At 40.9% G+C, this 17,507-nt stretch overlaps 1 protein-coding gene across 4 annotated transcripts in view; it reads right to left on the bottom strand.

Moving 5' to 3' along the window:
• Positions 1-17,507, bottom strand: part of HEATR5A (HEAT repeat containing 5A) — a 132,538-nt gene that overhangs the window by 16,180 nt on the left and 98,851 nt on the right. For all 4 annotated transcript variants that reach the window (XM_090033561.1, XM_090033559.1, XM_090033560.1 and 1 more), the window contains 7 exons: positions 14,532-14,713; positions 11,777-11,845; positions 11,354-11,533; positions 7,278-7,509; positions 6,224-6,472; positions 3,789-3,916; positions 527-674 (listed from right to left, as the gene is read on the bottom strand). In XM_090033561.1, the coding sequence (XP_089889687.1) occupies positions 527-674; positions 3,789-3,916; positions 6,224-6,472; positions 7,278-7,509; positions 11,354-11,533; positions 11,777-11,845; positions 14,532-14,713 (1,188 nt within the window). The remainder of the gene's footprint in view (positions 1-526; positions 675-3,788; positions 3,917-6,223; positions 6,473-7,277; positions 7,510-11,353; positions 11,534-11,776; positions 11,846-14,531; positions 14,714-17,507) is intronic.

Here is a 17,507-nt window from a genome sequence, read left to right on the forward strand (position 1 = left end):
CCTGTTCCTGAATAATGTGAATTCTGCATATCATATTAACTGAAAAATTAGACATTCCATCATGTTTCTTTATAAAAACCTAGGAAGGTACATAAAAAAACACAACAATAGAAGAACACCAATGTTGCTAAGTCAAGCACTCAAGAATTGTGAAAATGCCAGTGCTGCACTTAACTCTCCAACTTGAACTTGGCCCTCTTGTGTACATAACACTACCATATGGTATTTAATTACATGATAGATAAATGTGGGAGGCTAAGGCCGTGATTTTTCAGAGTATTTAGTATTATGTAGTACTTAAACACTCCTCCTGACTTCAGATGCAGCACCAACTCAAGTGTACCTGCAAATCATACTTCAATGATCTTTAGTCAGGCAACCAGAAAATGAACATACACTTAATGAGAAAGTGGAAAAGTTTGCTTAGAAACCTATAGCAAAGGCAAGGCTAAATTCCAGTTCTCCAAGACAACAGCTTACTGCTTTAACCTTAGAAGTGTACATAATTACTAGTATAAGATTATACCTTCTGCACTTCTGCGTTTTTCCCGCACATGTTCCTGAGATGCAAAAAGAATCTGTTGGACCACTTCAAGAGCAGCAAGCTGAATGTCAGGCAATTCTCTGGTTAATATCAGTCGATGCAAAACATTCAACAGCTCTACACCCAGCTCCTGTAGTAAGAGAAATGTTCGGTATTTTAAGGCTCATAGTTTGGTATTGAAATTGTAGAAAAAGGCACCATTACCCAAATAATTCCTTCTTGCAAAACCAACAGTGCTGCTTTCATCATGAGAACTGCCAGCTCCTGTGATTTTATCAAAAGTGCCTCATTCTTCGGTGTTTTTCCTAAAAGCCTATGATTACACAATGATCTCAGCTTTCATTATAAAAGGTCATTTTCTAGTTCTTGAAGTTTCAGAAAGAAAGCTTAAAAACCATGATCAAATAGGATCCTAAGGGCTTAAAGACAGAAGGCAAATTAAAGAAAAAAAAGACAATATCATGCAGGACACCTAAATAATAATCTAGGCTTCTAAATTTTGGAGTATATTTTGAGGAGAATTTATTCCCCCAATGGTCTCTAAAATCTTATAGGAAAGACAGATCCTTATCTACATCTGTTTTCTCCCAACATAGATTAATATCCATCCTGAGGTTTAAATATTAGTTTAGAACAAGGGAGTCAAACCCAAAAAGCCCCACAAGACACATGAGTGGTGTGGAGCCAGGCCTCAGGCTGGATCAGGCCCAGGGAGCCCCTTCCACCCCACCTACTTACCTCCAGCATACTTGATCCAGCAGTTGCTCCAGCTGGTCTGGGACTTGTGCTGTGTGCAGTACTGATCCTAGAGCAGCTGGAATAGGTGCTGTGTGTGGTCTAGTTCAGCCACAGCAGCAGCTACGCTGCATGCAGTGGCCACGCTGGCCTGACTGCACCATATGTGGCACCTGCCCCAGCAGCCCCAGAATGGTGCTGCATGCAGGGTCACTTCAGCCAGTCTAGAACCAGTGCTGCATGCAGCACCTGTGACCACCGTTGGTTGGAGCAGGCACCATGTGCAACACGCTTCCCAGAGCGGACACACCATGTATAGTACAGTCCAGCATGCAGCGCATCTGACACTTGGACTGCATCATACACAACACTTGTTTCAGCTGCTCAAGGATCCGTGTCACATGCAGTGTGGGTCCCAGATCAGCTGGAGGAGCAGCCAGATCAGGTAGGCTGGGAGAGGGGAAGGAGAAGGGGATGGCATCCCCAAGTCCAATCCTGCCTGCAGAGTGGCATAATGCCATGGCCACATGCTATACCTCACGTGGGCAGCACTAAGGACCAGATGCCATTTGTTTCACACCCCTGTGGGATATGTTTGACACTCCTGGTTTAGAAAGAAAAAAAGCAAGTAGTTTAAACATGTAGTTTCATGACTTACTATTTAAGTGGATAATGGACCTTTATTTAAAGGTAGGCAAACAGAATAAAAAAAATCTTAAAAATAAAAGTGGGAGAGACTACAAGGTTCAAATACAAGAGGTAAATTAGGGTTTAAGTTATAGTAGGAAACCGAAAGGTAGGATGACTTCAATTGCGCCAGCCAAAGCTTTGCTTTTGCTTGCAGTTGTATCAGTCTTGGTATCTTTAAAAAAAAAATCATACTCTGAGTTATAGAAATACTTTGCATGTCTTACACTGCAATTCTTTGTCAGAAAAAACAGAGGTCATGTCATACAAACAAAGGGTACATTTTAATTTTAGGGACATGTTATAGCCATGTTGGTCTAAGAAACAGAGATAAACAAAGCTCTTGGGTCAGAGGCAATATCTTTTATTAGACCAATTAAATAGTAGCAAAAAATTTTTTTTCTTTGCAAGCTTTTGGGTATACACAATCTTCTTCAGGCTGAGGAAAATTCAAAGATTGTAAAAGTTCTCCTAGGTAGAAAAGAAACTTCATTTTGCATATGGCAGGTAAAAGGTGGAAGTTTATTCCCCTGGATACCTTAGAGTCCTTGTGTGAGAGGGTTACTCTATGATGTGCAGATTAGGCAGGTTTCTTGTCTGGAGGTGTCCGATGTCAGACAAGGAGGCGAAAATTTCTTCTTTTTGGTTAGCAATGAAGTTTACATTTGACTATGCTTCCCAATAGGGGTGTCAAAGATATGGCCTGTGGGGCACCTGGAGGGGCTGGGAATTTGGAGGTGGGATAAGCAGGGAAAGGATAAACTGAATTCGGTTCTGTGAACAGTTTCTGGCTTATTTTTGTATGGGACAGAACTCGATGCATCTCTTTAATTAAAAATAATGTTCTGAAGGAGGACAACTCCTAATCAGATGCTACATGAAAGTAAATCTAAAGGGTAAATATTTCTTCTGACTGATGCATTTCAGAAGAACACTGATCTTGGAACAGAAGGTGCAGTATTTTACAATGCGGTTTTCAGACTAGTGTCCCCCAAAGAATGAGCAACATCCAAGTAACATAGTTTCATAGTTTCTAGGGTCGGAAGGGACCTGAGCAGATCATCTAGTCTGACTCCCCGCCATGGCAGGAAAGAATACTGGGGGTCAAACAACCCCAGCAAGATGTTCATCTAACCTCCTCTTAAACACCCCCAGGGTAGGAGCCTGCACCACTTCTCTTGGAAGTTGGTTCCAGACCCTAGCCGCTCTGACCGTGAAATAGCGCTTCCTGATATCTAACCTAAACCTACCCTCTGCCAGCTTGTGCCCGTTATTCCTGGTCACTCCTGGCGGTGCTCGGGGGAACAGTGACTCCCCCAATGCCTGCCGATCCCCCCTGATCAACTAGACTTCAAAAAAGGTGTTAACTTTTATTCAAGACGTCAAAATAACTGCCTAATTAATAAGTATACAAATCCTGATGAATTAAAAGTGCAAAACATTAGTAAGGATAGCACCTGGGTATAAAGAGATACAACAGGAAATTGATAGAGTGAATATTATCTGCTATCTACAGGAGTATACAAACTGGTAAGTGAGTGAACCATGTTTGTTTTGTTTTGTAAAAGGAAAACTTATGTGGCCTTCATATAATGAAACACTTTCTCGACTTTTACTTTTAAAAGTCAGGACTATAAAACGAAGGTTTATCAGATTAGTTGACAGTTATGCAGACACATATACACTGTGAGCTTCCTTTACATTCAGTACCTCAAACTACAAAGCGACCATCCTGGTGGGCATTAAGTAAAGCAGAGTGATCATTGAGTTACCTACCAGGCATTATCACAACACACTGACAGATTCTGAATTAATGTATTACCTGATCACCACCTACTTTAGCTCTAGGCCAAGGAACATCAAGCAATGCCTGTAGAGCATGTAAGCATGCAGTAATGTTGTCCATTGCTGCATCTGATCGAGGGGAGCAGAGAAATTCTACACTAATTCCTGAAAATGGCAGAAGAGGGGAAAAAACAAAAAACATATTTTTTAAAAACATTCAGTAACTTTGTCAAATAAACTGTCCTGTTGACCAGACCTGGAAACAACATATTATTTTACACACACACACACACACACACACACACACACACACACACACGCTTTAGTGAATTAATTTTTGCAAAAAGTCCCTTAGGGCAGGGACTTTTTAAATTCAGTGTCTAAAATAAAGTTAAAGTGACTAAACTATCCATATGTTTCAGTATATATAAATACCATATTCTTGCATACAACATGTGCCTTGTCCCCAAAAATCAGCTCCCCTAACTTGCGGTGTGTGAAATAAGTGGGAAAATCATGTTTTGCCTGAGATAGAAGCACAGTGGTTTTGATTCCTGCTCCACAGTGCAGCAGTTCTGGTCTTCACTTCACAGGTGTTAACAATCATCTCTCCTTTTTAATGATCATTCCACTAATCAAGCGACCCTTTCTGAGGGCAATTTTGCTGTCCCTTAGGACTTATTGTCTTATTTAACAGCTCTTCAGTTTTTTTCAAGATCCACCCAAGGATCTCAGACTTCAGCAGCAGCTATGATTTTAGTTAAGCAGAAAAGAGAGGGTAAGTCAGCCAAAGATTAGCCTTTGTACCTGTACTCTGCACCTATGACTCGAGGAAAAAAAATATTCATAATGCCTTTCAAAAATATTGGAGTCTGAATCTACTATGTGAAATTTTTTTTTTCACAAAGACCCAATATACTATCTCCCCCAGCTTGAATCTAATAATCCAGAAACTAACATGTAAACTCTTATCGTACTGATTTACATTACAGAATCAATTGGTAGGGTATCTATGGTATAGATTAGAAAGACTGAGAGTTCGTCTTAATTTAAAAAATACTTCAGATTTGTAACAGATGGACTCTGCCTGATTGAGGGGGCAACCAAGGTCCAAAAAAGCTCGACTGTACTAGGGAGAAAGACTCCATGATTCAGAGGAAAAGTCAGATAAAGAAGAGGAATTCCTCGGAGGACTTTGCTATAAGCCCACCATGCTGTTCAGAGTGGTGAGGAACCAGATTAAAGGTAATAAACTAAGGGTGTGTCTTCATGAGACGTTTACTGTGAAGTCGACTAATTTAGCTCTACAATAAAATGTCAGTGTCTACATGTGTAGTGTTATTAGGATGGAGTAAACTAATTAACTCTGCCAGACAAGAGTACTGCCAGACACAAGTACTATCTTTTGGCAGAGTTTCATCAGCTGCAACACATGTGTAGATGCTGACGGGACTGGCTGGGGCATGAGATGCTTCAGTGCAGGGCTTGCCTGCTGGCTAGCCCTACACTGAAGCATCCTCATACCTGTACCAGCCACTCTGCAGCACGTTGAGCCATGGCGAAGCAGCCACAGGCTGGCAGGATGACCCCTCAGACTCCTGCCAGCTGGGGATCCTTCGCCTCAGTTCAACGTGCTGTAGTCCCGGATGCACATGCAAACACAGTGCCCAGGAGCAATATACTCCGGCACAAACTGTGCTGGAGTTTATTCAGCCATATTAATTGCACATGCAGACATGCCCACAAGGGAGTGTATTATTTCTAAGTATTTTACATGCTATGGACATAAGGGATAACTGCATTTAGAAATCTTTAGAAAGGTTGTGTGGTTGCTTATCATTATCATGTGTTCCAGAAGTGATAAACTGGGAATGTAGAGTATCTATGTGGTGGCAGACTTGGAGAAGAATCAGAATTTGTCTCAGTGGCCTAAGGCAGGTGACCCCCACAGTCCTTTATCCAAGGAGGGATAACAGGCACAGTGCTGTGGCCAGAGATTGGTCAGGGAAGGAAGGAAAAACAGTGCTAAAGATTGTTGTGATCACTGATCAGGGAGGTTTAGAGACTAATGCGAAATATCTTGCTGAGCATCTAGCATACACAGCTTGTTCACAGCTGTGTGTGAGATGAAGCAGCTATAATCAAGTTAGTAGGTGCACTCTGGAATTACACTGTTGTCCTCAGATCGTATTAGTCCCTAACATCAAACCTGTAGGTTTATTGGCTTGCAGTGAACTGTCACATGCTTAGTTTAGCTGTTACTGGATATTTTTCCCAGCACAACTAAAAGCAGATTGTAATTTTGTCTCCAGGACTTGACACATTCCTTGCCACATGCATTTTGAATATACACATTATTCAGTGTTGCAGTTAGAAGCAAGCAACTACAGTATTACATTGGCCACAGTTTTATGTCTCATTGAAACTAACTGTTTAGCATTGAGTGTCCAGACAGATTACACACTCACGGACCCAAGATAAGATGAAATCTGTCAGTATTCACATCCTCAGGAGATTTCACTGCAGCCCTGGAGGAAGAATCTTGGCACATTGTAGTTGGAGTGACGGGTCGGGAGAGATTAGTTAGACCTTCATCTGGATCTACTACAATGAAACCTGTGCTGGTGAGCCATAATGCTGTAGCATACAGGATTAGAGACCAGGAGTTCTGATAGTATGGTCTTGCATTTTCAATAGTCTCTGCAGCATAAAATGCCCCACCTAGAAAAAGAACAGTCAACACAGTTTTGAATGAGATGACTATTCTCAGCTATAATTATCTTGTCAGAGTATTTTTGTAATTGGGTTGGAGTGTTGGTCTAGAAAATGTACGATAGGCAAGGATTCTCACTTTATCATTTGCTGGACCAATTCTGTAGTCAGGACCTTTAGCTGATGAGCTTTCTGGCATCAGATGTTCTTCCTCAGGTTAACTGAAGAAGGACACCTGGGGCATTTATACACATACTTTTTTTCCCTGGGACATGCCACAGAGCTTCTGTTTGGAAGCAGCTGTGACTAATCAAGTCTGTTCCACATGTGAGCTGACGTGAACTGCACTACACTGCACGCAGTTCTACAAGCAGCGAAATGCACATCAGCATGCAGAAAATGGCGGCAGTGAGCTTGTGAACTAAAGCACCTCTGAGATATTTTAGTTCAAAAGCACGCCACTGCCATCTTCTCAGTGCTGATGTGTATTTTGCCACTTATACAATTGCAAATACTGGACACTTTTCAAGGTGCCTGGAGCTGCACTGCATGCATGTATAAAAATGCCCCCGATACTGAAAAACTTGGCTAACAGTCCTCCCAGCTATACAGCTGGTTCAATAAAATATATTTCAGAGTCCTTGCCTATTTTTATAATGGCACTACATTTTTATGATATGCTAATTGTACAATATTTAGAGAAGGCCTGGTGGGTTGTGCTTAGTAAAAACAATGTACCTCAAATAGAATTTAGTAACAGTTCTTAAAGTTATAAGCAATGTGGATGAAAATACTGTTTAATTTGCTTTCTTACCTTCAACAGGAAGCTGAGAGGCATATTCAGAAGGTAAAGTTAAGAGAGCAAAATCCTGAAGCGCAGCAAGCCAAAGTTTGCTTAGTGTTCCGAGGTCTGCCTGGACCAGGTCTAGAAGTCCATTGGCAGAAGTTGCATCACTACAGCTTTCATCAGTGGAATCTGTGATCCTCAAGGACTGTTTGTGTCCACCACTTTGGTTTTTTTGTCTTTCAACTGCCACTATATAAATCTGCTCAAAGATTGAGAGACAGGAAATTTCATAGATTTTCTTGTCAGAAGAAACTAATATGATCTAGTTTGATCTCTGTGTGTAACACGGATCAAAAGACTTCCTTGAATTAATTCCTGTGCAGCAGTTTTGGATGAACTGAAGCATATTTTCTAAAGATTTCAAGTGATTCACAACTCTTGGTAAACTGTGCCTGTGAATTAGCTATCTTCACAGTTAAAACACTACACCCCTTTTCTAGTCTGATTTTTTCAGACTTCAAATTAGAGTCTTTGGATCTTGTTGCATCTTTTTCTGTTAGGTTGAAAAATTTATTATCAGATTACCAATGTCCAGAAAGACTGAGCAAATCAGTCTGTTAACCTTCCTTCAGCTGCAATGATGTAGCTGCTTACATCCAACCTACCAAGTAACCCAAACCACACTGTTACAATAACTTGTCTTCTTTTTAATTTAGCACTCTAGAACCTTGTATCATTTGAAAACATTATCAGTAGCAATATCTTCTTTATTGCAGGTTATTGATAAAAAATGGTAAATTAGGAGGTCCAGGACCCAACTGTGACTGCACTAGAAACACACCTGCTCAAAGATGATTTCCTGTTTAAAACCACATTTTGTGACACATCAACTAGTTTTTAATAATTCACTTGATATGCAGTTCTCCCATTGTTATTTTTTCTTAATAAGAGAGACTCAAGTCAAATGCATACTATTATCCTTTTTAACTAAATCTATAATCTAAAGAAAAAAGATATCAAGTTAGTTTGAAAGATTTATTATTAAACCTTTATGAACTATCACTACCTTTCTTTAATCCTTGATTAATCAAGTCTTTATCAGACATTCCATTATTTTGCCCAGAATCCATGTCATGTCTATAATTATCTGAGTCATTCTATTTAAATACTGAAATAACCTTCCAGTCCTTTAGAACTTTCTAAGTGCTCTAAGGCTTATTGGAAATTAGAGTCCACAGAAAATCAGCAGCTAGCTCTTTTGAAATTCTTAAATGCAATTTATTTGTTTGCTTTTACAACATTTAAAATAATTGCATGGTATTTAACTTGTTTTATGGTCACGCCACTGGCCTAGGAACTAGGAAACTCTGATTCATGTTTCTAAAATGTATTGCATCATCTTGGTTAAGTCAGTCAGTCACCCTGCCTCTTTTCATCAGCAGCAAAACAAGGCTAACCAATACTTCTTTATTCCTAACCTATATCTGCATCATCTACTTGGCTCTCAAATTCTTTGGGACAGTCTGCATGCAAAAGGACTAGTACGATGAAGTTGTGATCTTTTGGGACTTCTACATGCTACTGTTACATGAATTATAAATTTTTAACATTAATAAACTGGATTATTGATAAAGGTGAGTAGCCCTGGTTCTGAGCATCCAGTAAAACAGGAAGAAGTATTTAAAAATAGCTATGGAAATGAACATTGTTTTCACAGATATACTTAGACAAATGTATGCCAATATTCTTCAACCTCTGCCAGGTGAGTAATTTCCTACAGTGTTCTATATGTCAGAAGATGCTCTCCATGTAACAGCTGAAAACTTCAAAAAGTTTGGAGACCAAAGACCTAAATGAACTTTGTCATTTTCACGAAATGTTCTTTACATTTCTAGTAATCTTTATTCTGATTTAGGGTCTTCCTTAAATCTAGGCTGCTTTAAAATGCTTTGAATTAAATTTCTTATCTTTAAAGTTCTAGAAATAAGACTTCTGGCACACAGTCATTTAATGGTGCAATATGATCTTTTCTTTGATCCCAAAAATTGTGCTCCTGCCATGCCACATGTGCATAGCAGGATGCATGATTCTGGAACCAGAGATAAGATCCCAATTGCACGATTACTACTTGCCATATGCTAGGGGAGAACTTAGGAACATACAGGGGGTGCCTGGAGAACTGGTGCACTCACTGGAGCTGGTTCAAGGCTGAGATTGACAATTAGCTGATTGTCAGTTCCAGCTCCAGGACTGCACCACAATACCAGGCTCGCTAGTGCAGGTAAAGGTGTGATGGGATGTATGTGCAATCCACACAACCGCATCTCCTGTCATGCCATACATGCATGGCAGGAGGCATGATTGTGGGATTGCACGTTTCATAGATTTCATAGACATTAGGGCTGGAAGGGACCTCGGGAGATCATCGAGTCCAGCCCCCTGCCCAAAGGGCAGGAAGTCAGCTGGGGTCATAGGATCCCAGCAAGATAAGCATCCAATTTACTCTTGAAGGTGTTCAATGTAAGTGCTTGAACCACCTCCGCTGGCAGACTTCCAGACCTTGGGGGCTCGGACAGTAAAGAAATTCTTCCTTATGTCCAGCCTGAAACGGTCTTGCAGGAGTTTGTGACCGTTCAACCTCGTCATCCCATGGGGCGCTCTGGTGAACAGACGTTCCCCCAGATCCTGGTGGTCACCCCTGATAAACTTATAGGTGGCCATCAGATCACCCCTGAGCCTGCGCTTTTCCAGGCTAGAGTCCCATGGCTCTCAGCCTGTCATCGTAAGATCTGTTTTCCTGACCTCTGAATCTGTTTTCCTGACCTCTGAATGTTTTCCTGACCCCGCGTTATGATTGGGGATTGCAGCAGCTATAATCTCTAGGGCTTGGGTTGCTTCAAACTGCACTAACGTTCAATTAACCTCACTCTTAAAATTATATTCATATGTGTAGTCTGAATTTGTGTGGCTTCACCTTCAAACCACTGGATCTCACTAAACATTTTTCCCATGCTAGTATAAGAGTTAATAATCACTAAAAATCTCTTCCTCATGTTGGTATTTGTAGGCTATTACTAACTCACCATTTAACCTGCTCTTAGATAAGAAGGTCAGTCTAGTAAATTTATATTTCTCACTCTAAGTAATGTTTTCCAGATCTCTAATCACACTCAAACTCATTCCTGTATCTTTTCCAGTTTTTTTTTATATATGAACACTGGAATTTTACCAAGTTTTGTAGAAAGGTTTCACCGATCCTTTAAAGAGATTTGACCATTTTCTCACGAATTGATATTCCCCTACGTATATACCTTCAGACTGCAATAACCCTCTTTATTACAGCACTACACTAGTAGCTCATGTTCAGCTGATTATCTATTACCATAACTAAGGGGTTTTTTTTTTTTGCATGTCCTTACTTTCCAGGAAATAGTCCTCCCGAAACTGAAGGTATTACCTTCTTTCTGGATTCTGAGACAGAATCTTGCATTGGCTATACTAAAAGGACCCCTCCCCCCCTTATCAAGCAGTTAGGAACACATTCCTAAGTGAGAGTCAGACTATCTTACTGAACCTTCAGGCAGTCACATGAGAAATGAGTAACTTCACTTGAGGTATATTTATTTACACAGTCTGCCTATGGGAAATAAAATGCCAACAAATCTTATAACTTCATTCATGAATTATGGATATCTAAGAGATAACCACATGAACTAAGGCTTCTTTATTTAAAGTTGGTAATTAATTGCTATAGAATGCTGATGATAAGTGCAGTATAAAGCAAGCTGCTTGCTGGTCATTCTGTAAAGGAATGTGATAAGAAAAAGGGCCTAAAGCAACTCTTCTAAATCATATATTTTAAAGGCATTCCTGTGACCACATTACATTTTAAAGAATATCTTGCTGTTAACATAAGTGGGATGCTTAGGTTTTAATGCATTCAGTACTGAATACAAAGCAAAAAATGTAAAGCTATTAGACAAACTTCTATTCATTAGTTTGCTGAAAGTTACTTAAACAGTTAAGTTTAGGTTTAAAAGGTAAGCTCACCATTCTCATCCTTTAACAGTCAAAAGTCCCAGTTATAAAATGAACATACTAACCTCTGCCCAAGCTTTGAGCACAGCCAATATCTCCATAGTTGAGGTGCTCTCATTGTATAACTGACTCTGTGTTTCTTTTCCCACCTGTATTTTGGTCAAGGATGATACAAGCAACTGATGAACCCTTCGAAGGTCATTAAGGTCACTTACTATGCCACTTGCAATCCAGGCACTGCAAACCTAATGTGGTACAATAGAAAGCGTGATCATTTAAAACCAACTCCCCAAAGTATTTAAAACACTGGGTTTTTTATTTGTCAAGTTCTTAAGCACCAGTAATTTAAGGATAAATGAGTTACAGAAGTGCAAGAATCAACTCCAAAAGGCAAAAAATTAAGCGTTCTAGATCAAAAGAAACAGCTAAGATATGAAAGTCCTAGTTAAAGACTCATGCCTTTCAGAGTTTGATCTTTAAGAATTTACCTGACATGCTTTTGCTGTGACATCAGGTGGGGTTTCTGGGGTGAAGGCAGGTCTAAGTGCTGCTCCAACCTAAAAGATGTTATTAAATGCTTTAAATACCAAGAAGATTAATGAAATAATGTTACTTTTCATAATTGGGCTTTAGTTCAATTTCCTTATAAAGAAGCTAGTTCCTTTCTTTTTACATCATGACATTTAGGAAAAGCGATCAGCAATTAAAGATGGAGTTGTAATCAGACACAATTTGTTTTCCATAGAAGAAAGGTTTCCTTTCTGACACAGTGGGCTTTGAGGCCTGTTTCCCTTCCTTGGTAGGGTCTTGAAGTCAGAACAAAGAAAACTTCTTATCACATCAAGAATTCAGGAAGGAAGAAGTTTCTCAAAGCAAACAAAAAAAATTGTCCAAAACCTGACAGGTCCTACAAGCCTAATAAGTGGTATTTCCTTACCCAGAAGGATCTCAGTTTTAAGGAAAAGAAAGCAGCACATTAGTTAACACAACAGCAAAAACTGATAATTTTACAGCTGCAGGAGCAAGAGAGAGAATACAAATCACATCTGCTTATTACTGAATATGGAGAAAGAGTTATCAAGGAGCATGGACTTCTTCCAGTTTTTACGTTACTGAGGGCTACAGAATAAAAAAAATTCACTATGTGCTTCAGATATTTTTCGATGACCTAAACTTAAATACCATCACACTTGGGATGATGGTGTCTTTACATGCATCTGTACAGTATGCAACAGTACCATCTGTTTAGGTCCTCAGGATGCTTCTGTAATTAATATTAAACAGGTAAAAACTGGTCCTAAACATTAGCCTTTGCTGGAAAAAAATTCTCCAAATTGTTCAAATTGTTTGCATAGGTCTTGTGCAAACTGACAACCTGACTCAATGAAATTGTTAATCTTTGGTTCCTCTTAGAGGAACTTAAAAACATTAAGCAAGGTTTTAATAATTTCCTTTGCTGCTGTCCCCTCCCCCCACATCTTGTTTTAGGGACCAAGTTCCCATAGAGAAATTATCCTGTTATTCATACCACTTATTCTGTGGACAACAAAACTGAACTGCTTCTTGCAGTAAAAAATTGATCTGCACTCTAATTTTTGCCATAAGTTGCACACCGAAAGACTGTTTCCATCAAAGATATTTTGTAGCTCGACACAGCTGTGGGCAAGTAAGGTTTTTCTTCTGGCCTGTAGAGCAACTGCAAAGTCAACATTTGGCCACAACAAATCTGTAGATAATCTGGCCTGAGTTTTAATTTGTATTGTAAGAGTTATGGGGAGCACTAGATTGCAACCTGTGCATTATCTCCATCTTAGCCAATGAAGACCAACAGAGAGGACAGACAGAGGCCGTTAACACTTGTTCAGTTATGGTAAGGCGGTTCTATTCTTTAAGGAGCTTTTGTATGGGCTTTGGCTAAGAAGTCACACTTTGATACAGAAAAACTGGTGAAACCAGATGTAGCTACATCTTATCAATACAAATAGCTATCTATGTTCTATTTGTGATTAGGAGTACTGAACAGAATATAATGAGACAATATTCAGGTTTTGTAGCTGCTTCAGAATCTCCTTGACTTCTATCAGCTGATGAGGAGAAAACTGGTTATTGCAGAGGAATAGTACTAATTACATTATTGATTAAGTCCTCCCAGTATTTAAACGAAAACCAGATTCCCATGCTGGGATTATTTAGTTTAACAGTAGACTTGAATACTGTTGTTCATTCTGTGTGGCAAGAACTAATGGCCAATTTATTTATTTTTTCTGGGTGTGCCCAGGAAGTGGCTTCTGGGTAGCTGTTCTTCATCCGCAAAAGTACTTCGGCGTGGGATTCTAGAGGGTCTCTTTACTCTCATCTGGCAGACCTCTAGGAATAGTTGGGGAGGGAAAAGGCTATAATGCCTTCAGTATCTTAGTAATGCAAAGACCTACCTCCCTGTCTCTATCAGCCCAACCAATGTTCCTTGCCTTTGCAGACTACTAGAGAGCACGGAAGCTGGCTGAAGATGAATTTGGGTAAGTTCCAGTGATGATGGGGAAGTCGGAACCAACTGGAAAATTTGGGAACAATTTTAACACCTCTTATTTTTGCACGGTATGCAATCTGGAGGTTTAATTAGATTATTCAGAAACAGGAGTGATTATGACAGTTTTCCATCAACAACAGGTAGAAGGCAACAATTTTTTCCTTTGGAAGTGACCCTTAACTGCCACCCCTGCTTGTCACTTCAAGAGGCCAATTTGGGAGCCTACTTGTAGAAATCGTGTAGAAAATAGAAGCTGGTGGCGCATACAAAAAAAAAGGCCCATCTATTACATAGAGTATCCCATATTGGTTTTTTTTACAACTGTCCATATACATAACTAACTAACTATTTCATCAAAATTCATTCATTCCTTGTATTTCAGGCACATGTATAAAAGTTGCTTTAATATGTATAGAATGTAAACAGCTCTTTTTTCCCTCTAGGAAAAGAAGGCTTGTTTCTTTACTTGGGGTACTCAAACACAGAATTGGTCATGATCAAAACTTGAAAAAAAACTAATAATTTGAATCAGAAACTTTTCATGTTTCCTTTGCCCGAAGTCATTTCTGGGGAAGGTATGAATGAGTGAAAATAGTTTCTGCATCAAACAAACAGAATCTTGACTGTACCACTAACTGCTGACCAAATATCATTTCATTAGCAGGCTGTTAATTTAAATTTACTCTACTCATTTTTATAAATCAATGGATACTTACATTAGCTTGATATTGCTCCAAAATTACATGACCTGGAAATTCTGGTTCTGGAACAGCTGCAAACTTCCGAACAACAATTAACAACGTCTGAAGCCCAGAGAGACGAAGCTGATCACTGTGATCTGTGGCAGCCATAAAAGCCATGCGGATCAAGTCAGCTAAATGTAATACTAAAAAGTCATCTGGGGGGGGGAAAAAAGAAATCAAAGGTATTTTCATTAAACACCCAATATATTTTAACATGACATAATAATATTTGTGTTTTATACTGTGGAGCCCATATCATTCACATTTTTATTTTCTACTTTGACATACGGTAAGGAAATTTTTGTTTAGGTAGTTCATATATAGAAAGATTTTTTTTAAAAATTCATGCTTAATATAGTAGATCTTAAAAAGGAAGCTGTAATCACTCAATTCACTTTTTCTCTCAGATCTGTATCTTGTATATATTAACACAATTCTTCAGTGGTATCATAGTGCTTAGGGTCAGAAGGGACCCCCTGCCCCAGGAAGGAATGGGTGCTGGGATCATATCACCCCAGCCAAATATCTGTCTAGCTTCCTCTTGAAGACCTCCAAGGTAGGAGACAGCACCACCTCACTTGGGAGCCCATTCCAGAGCCTGGCAGCCCTAACTGTAAAGTAAAGTATCAGCTAATACTTTCCAATTTTATGATATGTATTTGTGGAAAAGAATAAACACCTCAACATTTGACTCTGATAGAGATTCTGAGGCATCAAAAACCTTCAGATCAGCATGTGGCACTATTCAAAAACTACAGACAGGCATTCATTTCTACTGGTAAAAAATCATCTGGAATTCTTACTAGTAGAAAAAAATAGCCCAGGAATTGGAGCACACATGTGTTCCAGCCTCCCTGGCTGGAGAGCTATAGAATAGGGGTGTGTGAAGCGGGCCCTATTCGATTTGGATTCAGCCTGAATCAGGACCAGTGATTCAATTCGGCTGAATCCGAATCTGAAGATTTGATGTTGATTCGGACATAGACGCAGCTTTCAAAGTTTTTTCTACATACCTTGAGGTAGCAGGCATAGCTTGTGAATGCTGTGATGCTGGGGCACGTGGAGCATCCCACAGGAGTGTAGGGGAGGCCTTCCATGTGCTTGGCAGCAAACCAGAAAGTGGACCGGAAGTACTTCTGGTCCACTTCCAGGTTTGGCAGGGAGTGCGCTGGGGGGGTCCTGCTGCACCCCCCTCTCCCCCGGCTCAGTGATTGGCCATGGGGGGAGGTAGGGCACACCCTGGGTGCCTCCCCAGACCCAGGAGGCACCAGTCACCAAGCTGGGGTTGTGCAGGGCTCCCCCCCGCCCCCCCAGTGCACTCCCTGGCAGATCCAGAAGTGGACTGGCAGTGGTTCTGGTTCACTTCCGGGTCTGTTGCCGAGTGCGCTAGGGAGCCCCCTGTGCTTCTGTGGGACACTCCATGTGCCCCAGCATTGCAGTGATCACAAGCTCCTGCTACCTAGAAGTATGTAGAAAAAACATTTAAAGCTGTCTTTACGTCCGAATTGATTTGGAGGGTTCCAATTCGATTTGGAGAGATTAAAGGGTCCTGGGATTCGATTTGGATTGGGAGATTTGGCCACCAAATTGGGCCAAATCTCCGCTGAATCGAATCAGAGACCAAAGCTTTGCACAGCCCTACTAGATAAGTGAGCTCTCTAGCCAGGGGGCACTAGAGTGTGGCTCCCTGGGACATCCCCACCCTTAGGGGAGCCCATTAATTGACACACTGAGGCAGGGGAGAGGACACAAGAGGCCAGATGTCAACTGACAACTGCTGAAAAGCAGGAGCTTTCATAGATAGTTCCTGCTTTTCCACCAATCAGCTGACTGGTGGGAAAGGGGGCATTTCTCACACGGTGGGAACCTTCATGTTACCCACCACAAGAAAATAGTGATTTCACTGGGAGAGGTGTGAAGGACAGGTTGTCAGGGAGTCAGTGTTCACCCTCCCTCTCCCGGGGGGGAGGGGAGGGAGTGACAGCAAAGGACTATGGGATACCAGGTGTCCATTCAACTTAGCGTGGGAGGGAAGATATCAACTTGATAAAAGGAGGTACAACTTTCTTGTGAGAGAGCCATTTGAAAACAGCTGGACACTCTTTCTGTGTTTGGGGAAGTCTTTTCTCCCAGCCCAAATGTAATGTCTGTACATGAACACAGTTTGTGATGTTTTTCTGTTGGTAATTATGCAAAGTATGTCATAAACAGATTAGTTTTCTTTCAACCTCAGCTTCAGTCCTCGACTTCAGGAAAGCTGACTTTGATAAGCTTAGGAGGCTTGTTGGCGAGGCCCTAAGAGACCTCGACCCAAAAAGGAAGGGAGTACAGGAAGAGTGGTTGCTCCTCAAGGGAGGGATCCTGGAAGCTCAAGCAATGTCTATCCTGTCTCAGAGGAAAGGCAGAAAAGGGGCACAGCACTCCCCTTGGCTCTGTAGGGAACTAGTGGACCTCCTGTGTCTAAAAAGAGAGACCTATAAATGATGGAAAGCTGGATGCACCCCAAAGGAGAAGTACTCTGTACTGGCCCAGACCTGTAGGGAACGAATCAGGAAAGTCAAGGCTGCAACTGAACTCCAACTGGCTGCAGGTATCAAGGACAATAAAAAGTCCATTTTTAGATATGCGGGGAGCCAGAGGAAAAGCAGGGGTAACACTGGATCCCTGCTAAACCATATGCTAAACCAACTGACAACCGGTGCCCAGGAAGAAGCCAACCTGCTTAATGGGTATTTTGCATTGGTTTTTCACCAGCCCCAAGGGACGGCCCCGCTTAATACAGTACAGGATGGCCAGAGTGAGGGAGAACTGTTGCCCTTCATCCCTGTTGACCATGTGAAGGAACACCTTGAGAGGCTGGACACCTTCAAGTCATCTGGTCCAGACAATTTACACCCCAGGATACTTAAGGAGCTGGCAAGCTTCATAGCTCTGCCACTGGCACGGAGC

Source organism: Crocodylus siamensis, chromosome 2 (assembly GCF_052110815.1).
Source record: "Crocodylus siamensis isolate JL-2025a chromosome 2, ASM5211081v1, whole genome shotgun sequence".
Taxonomy (NCBI): domain Eukaryota; kingdom Metazoa; phylum Chordata; order Crocodylia; family Crocodylidae; genus Crocodylus; species Crocodylus siamensis.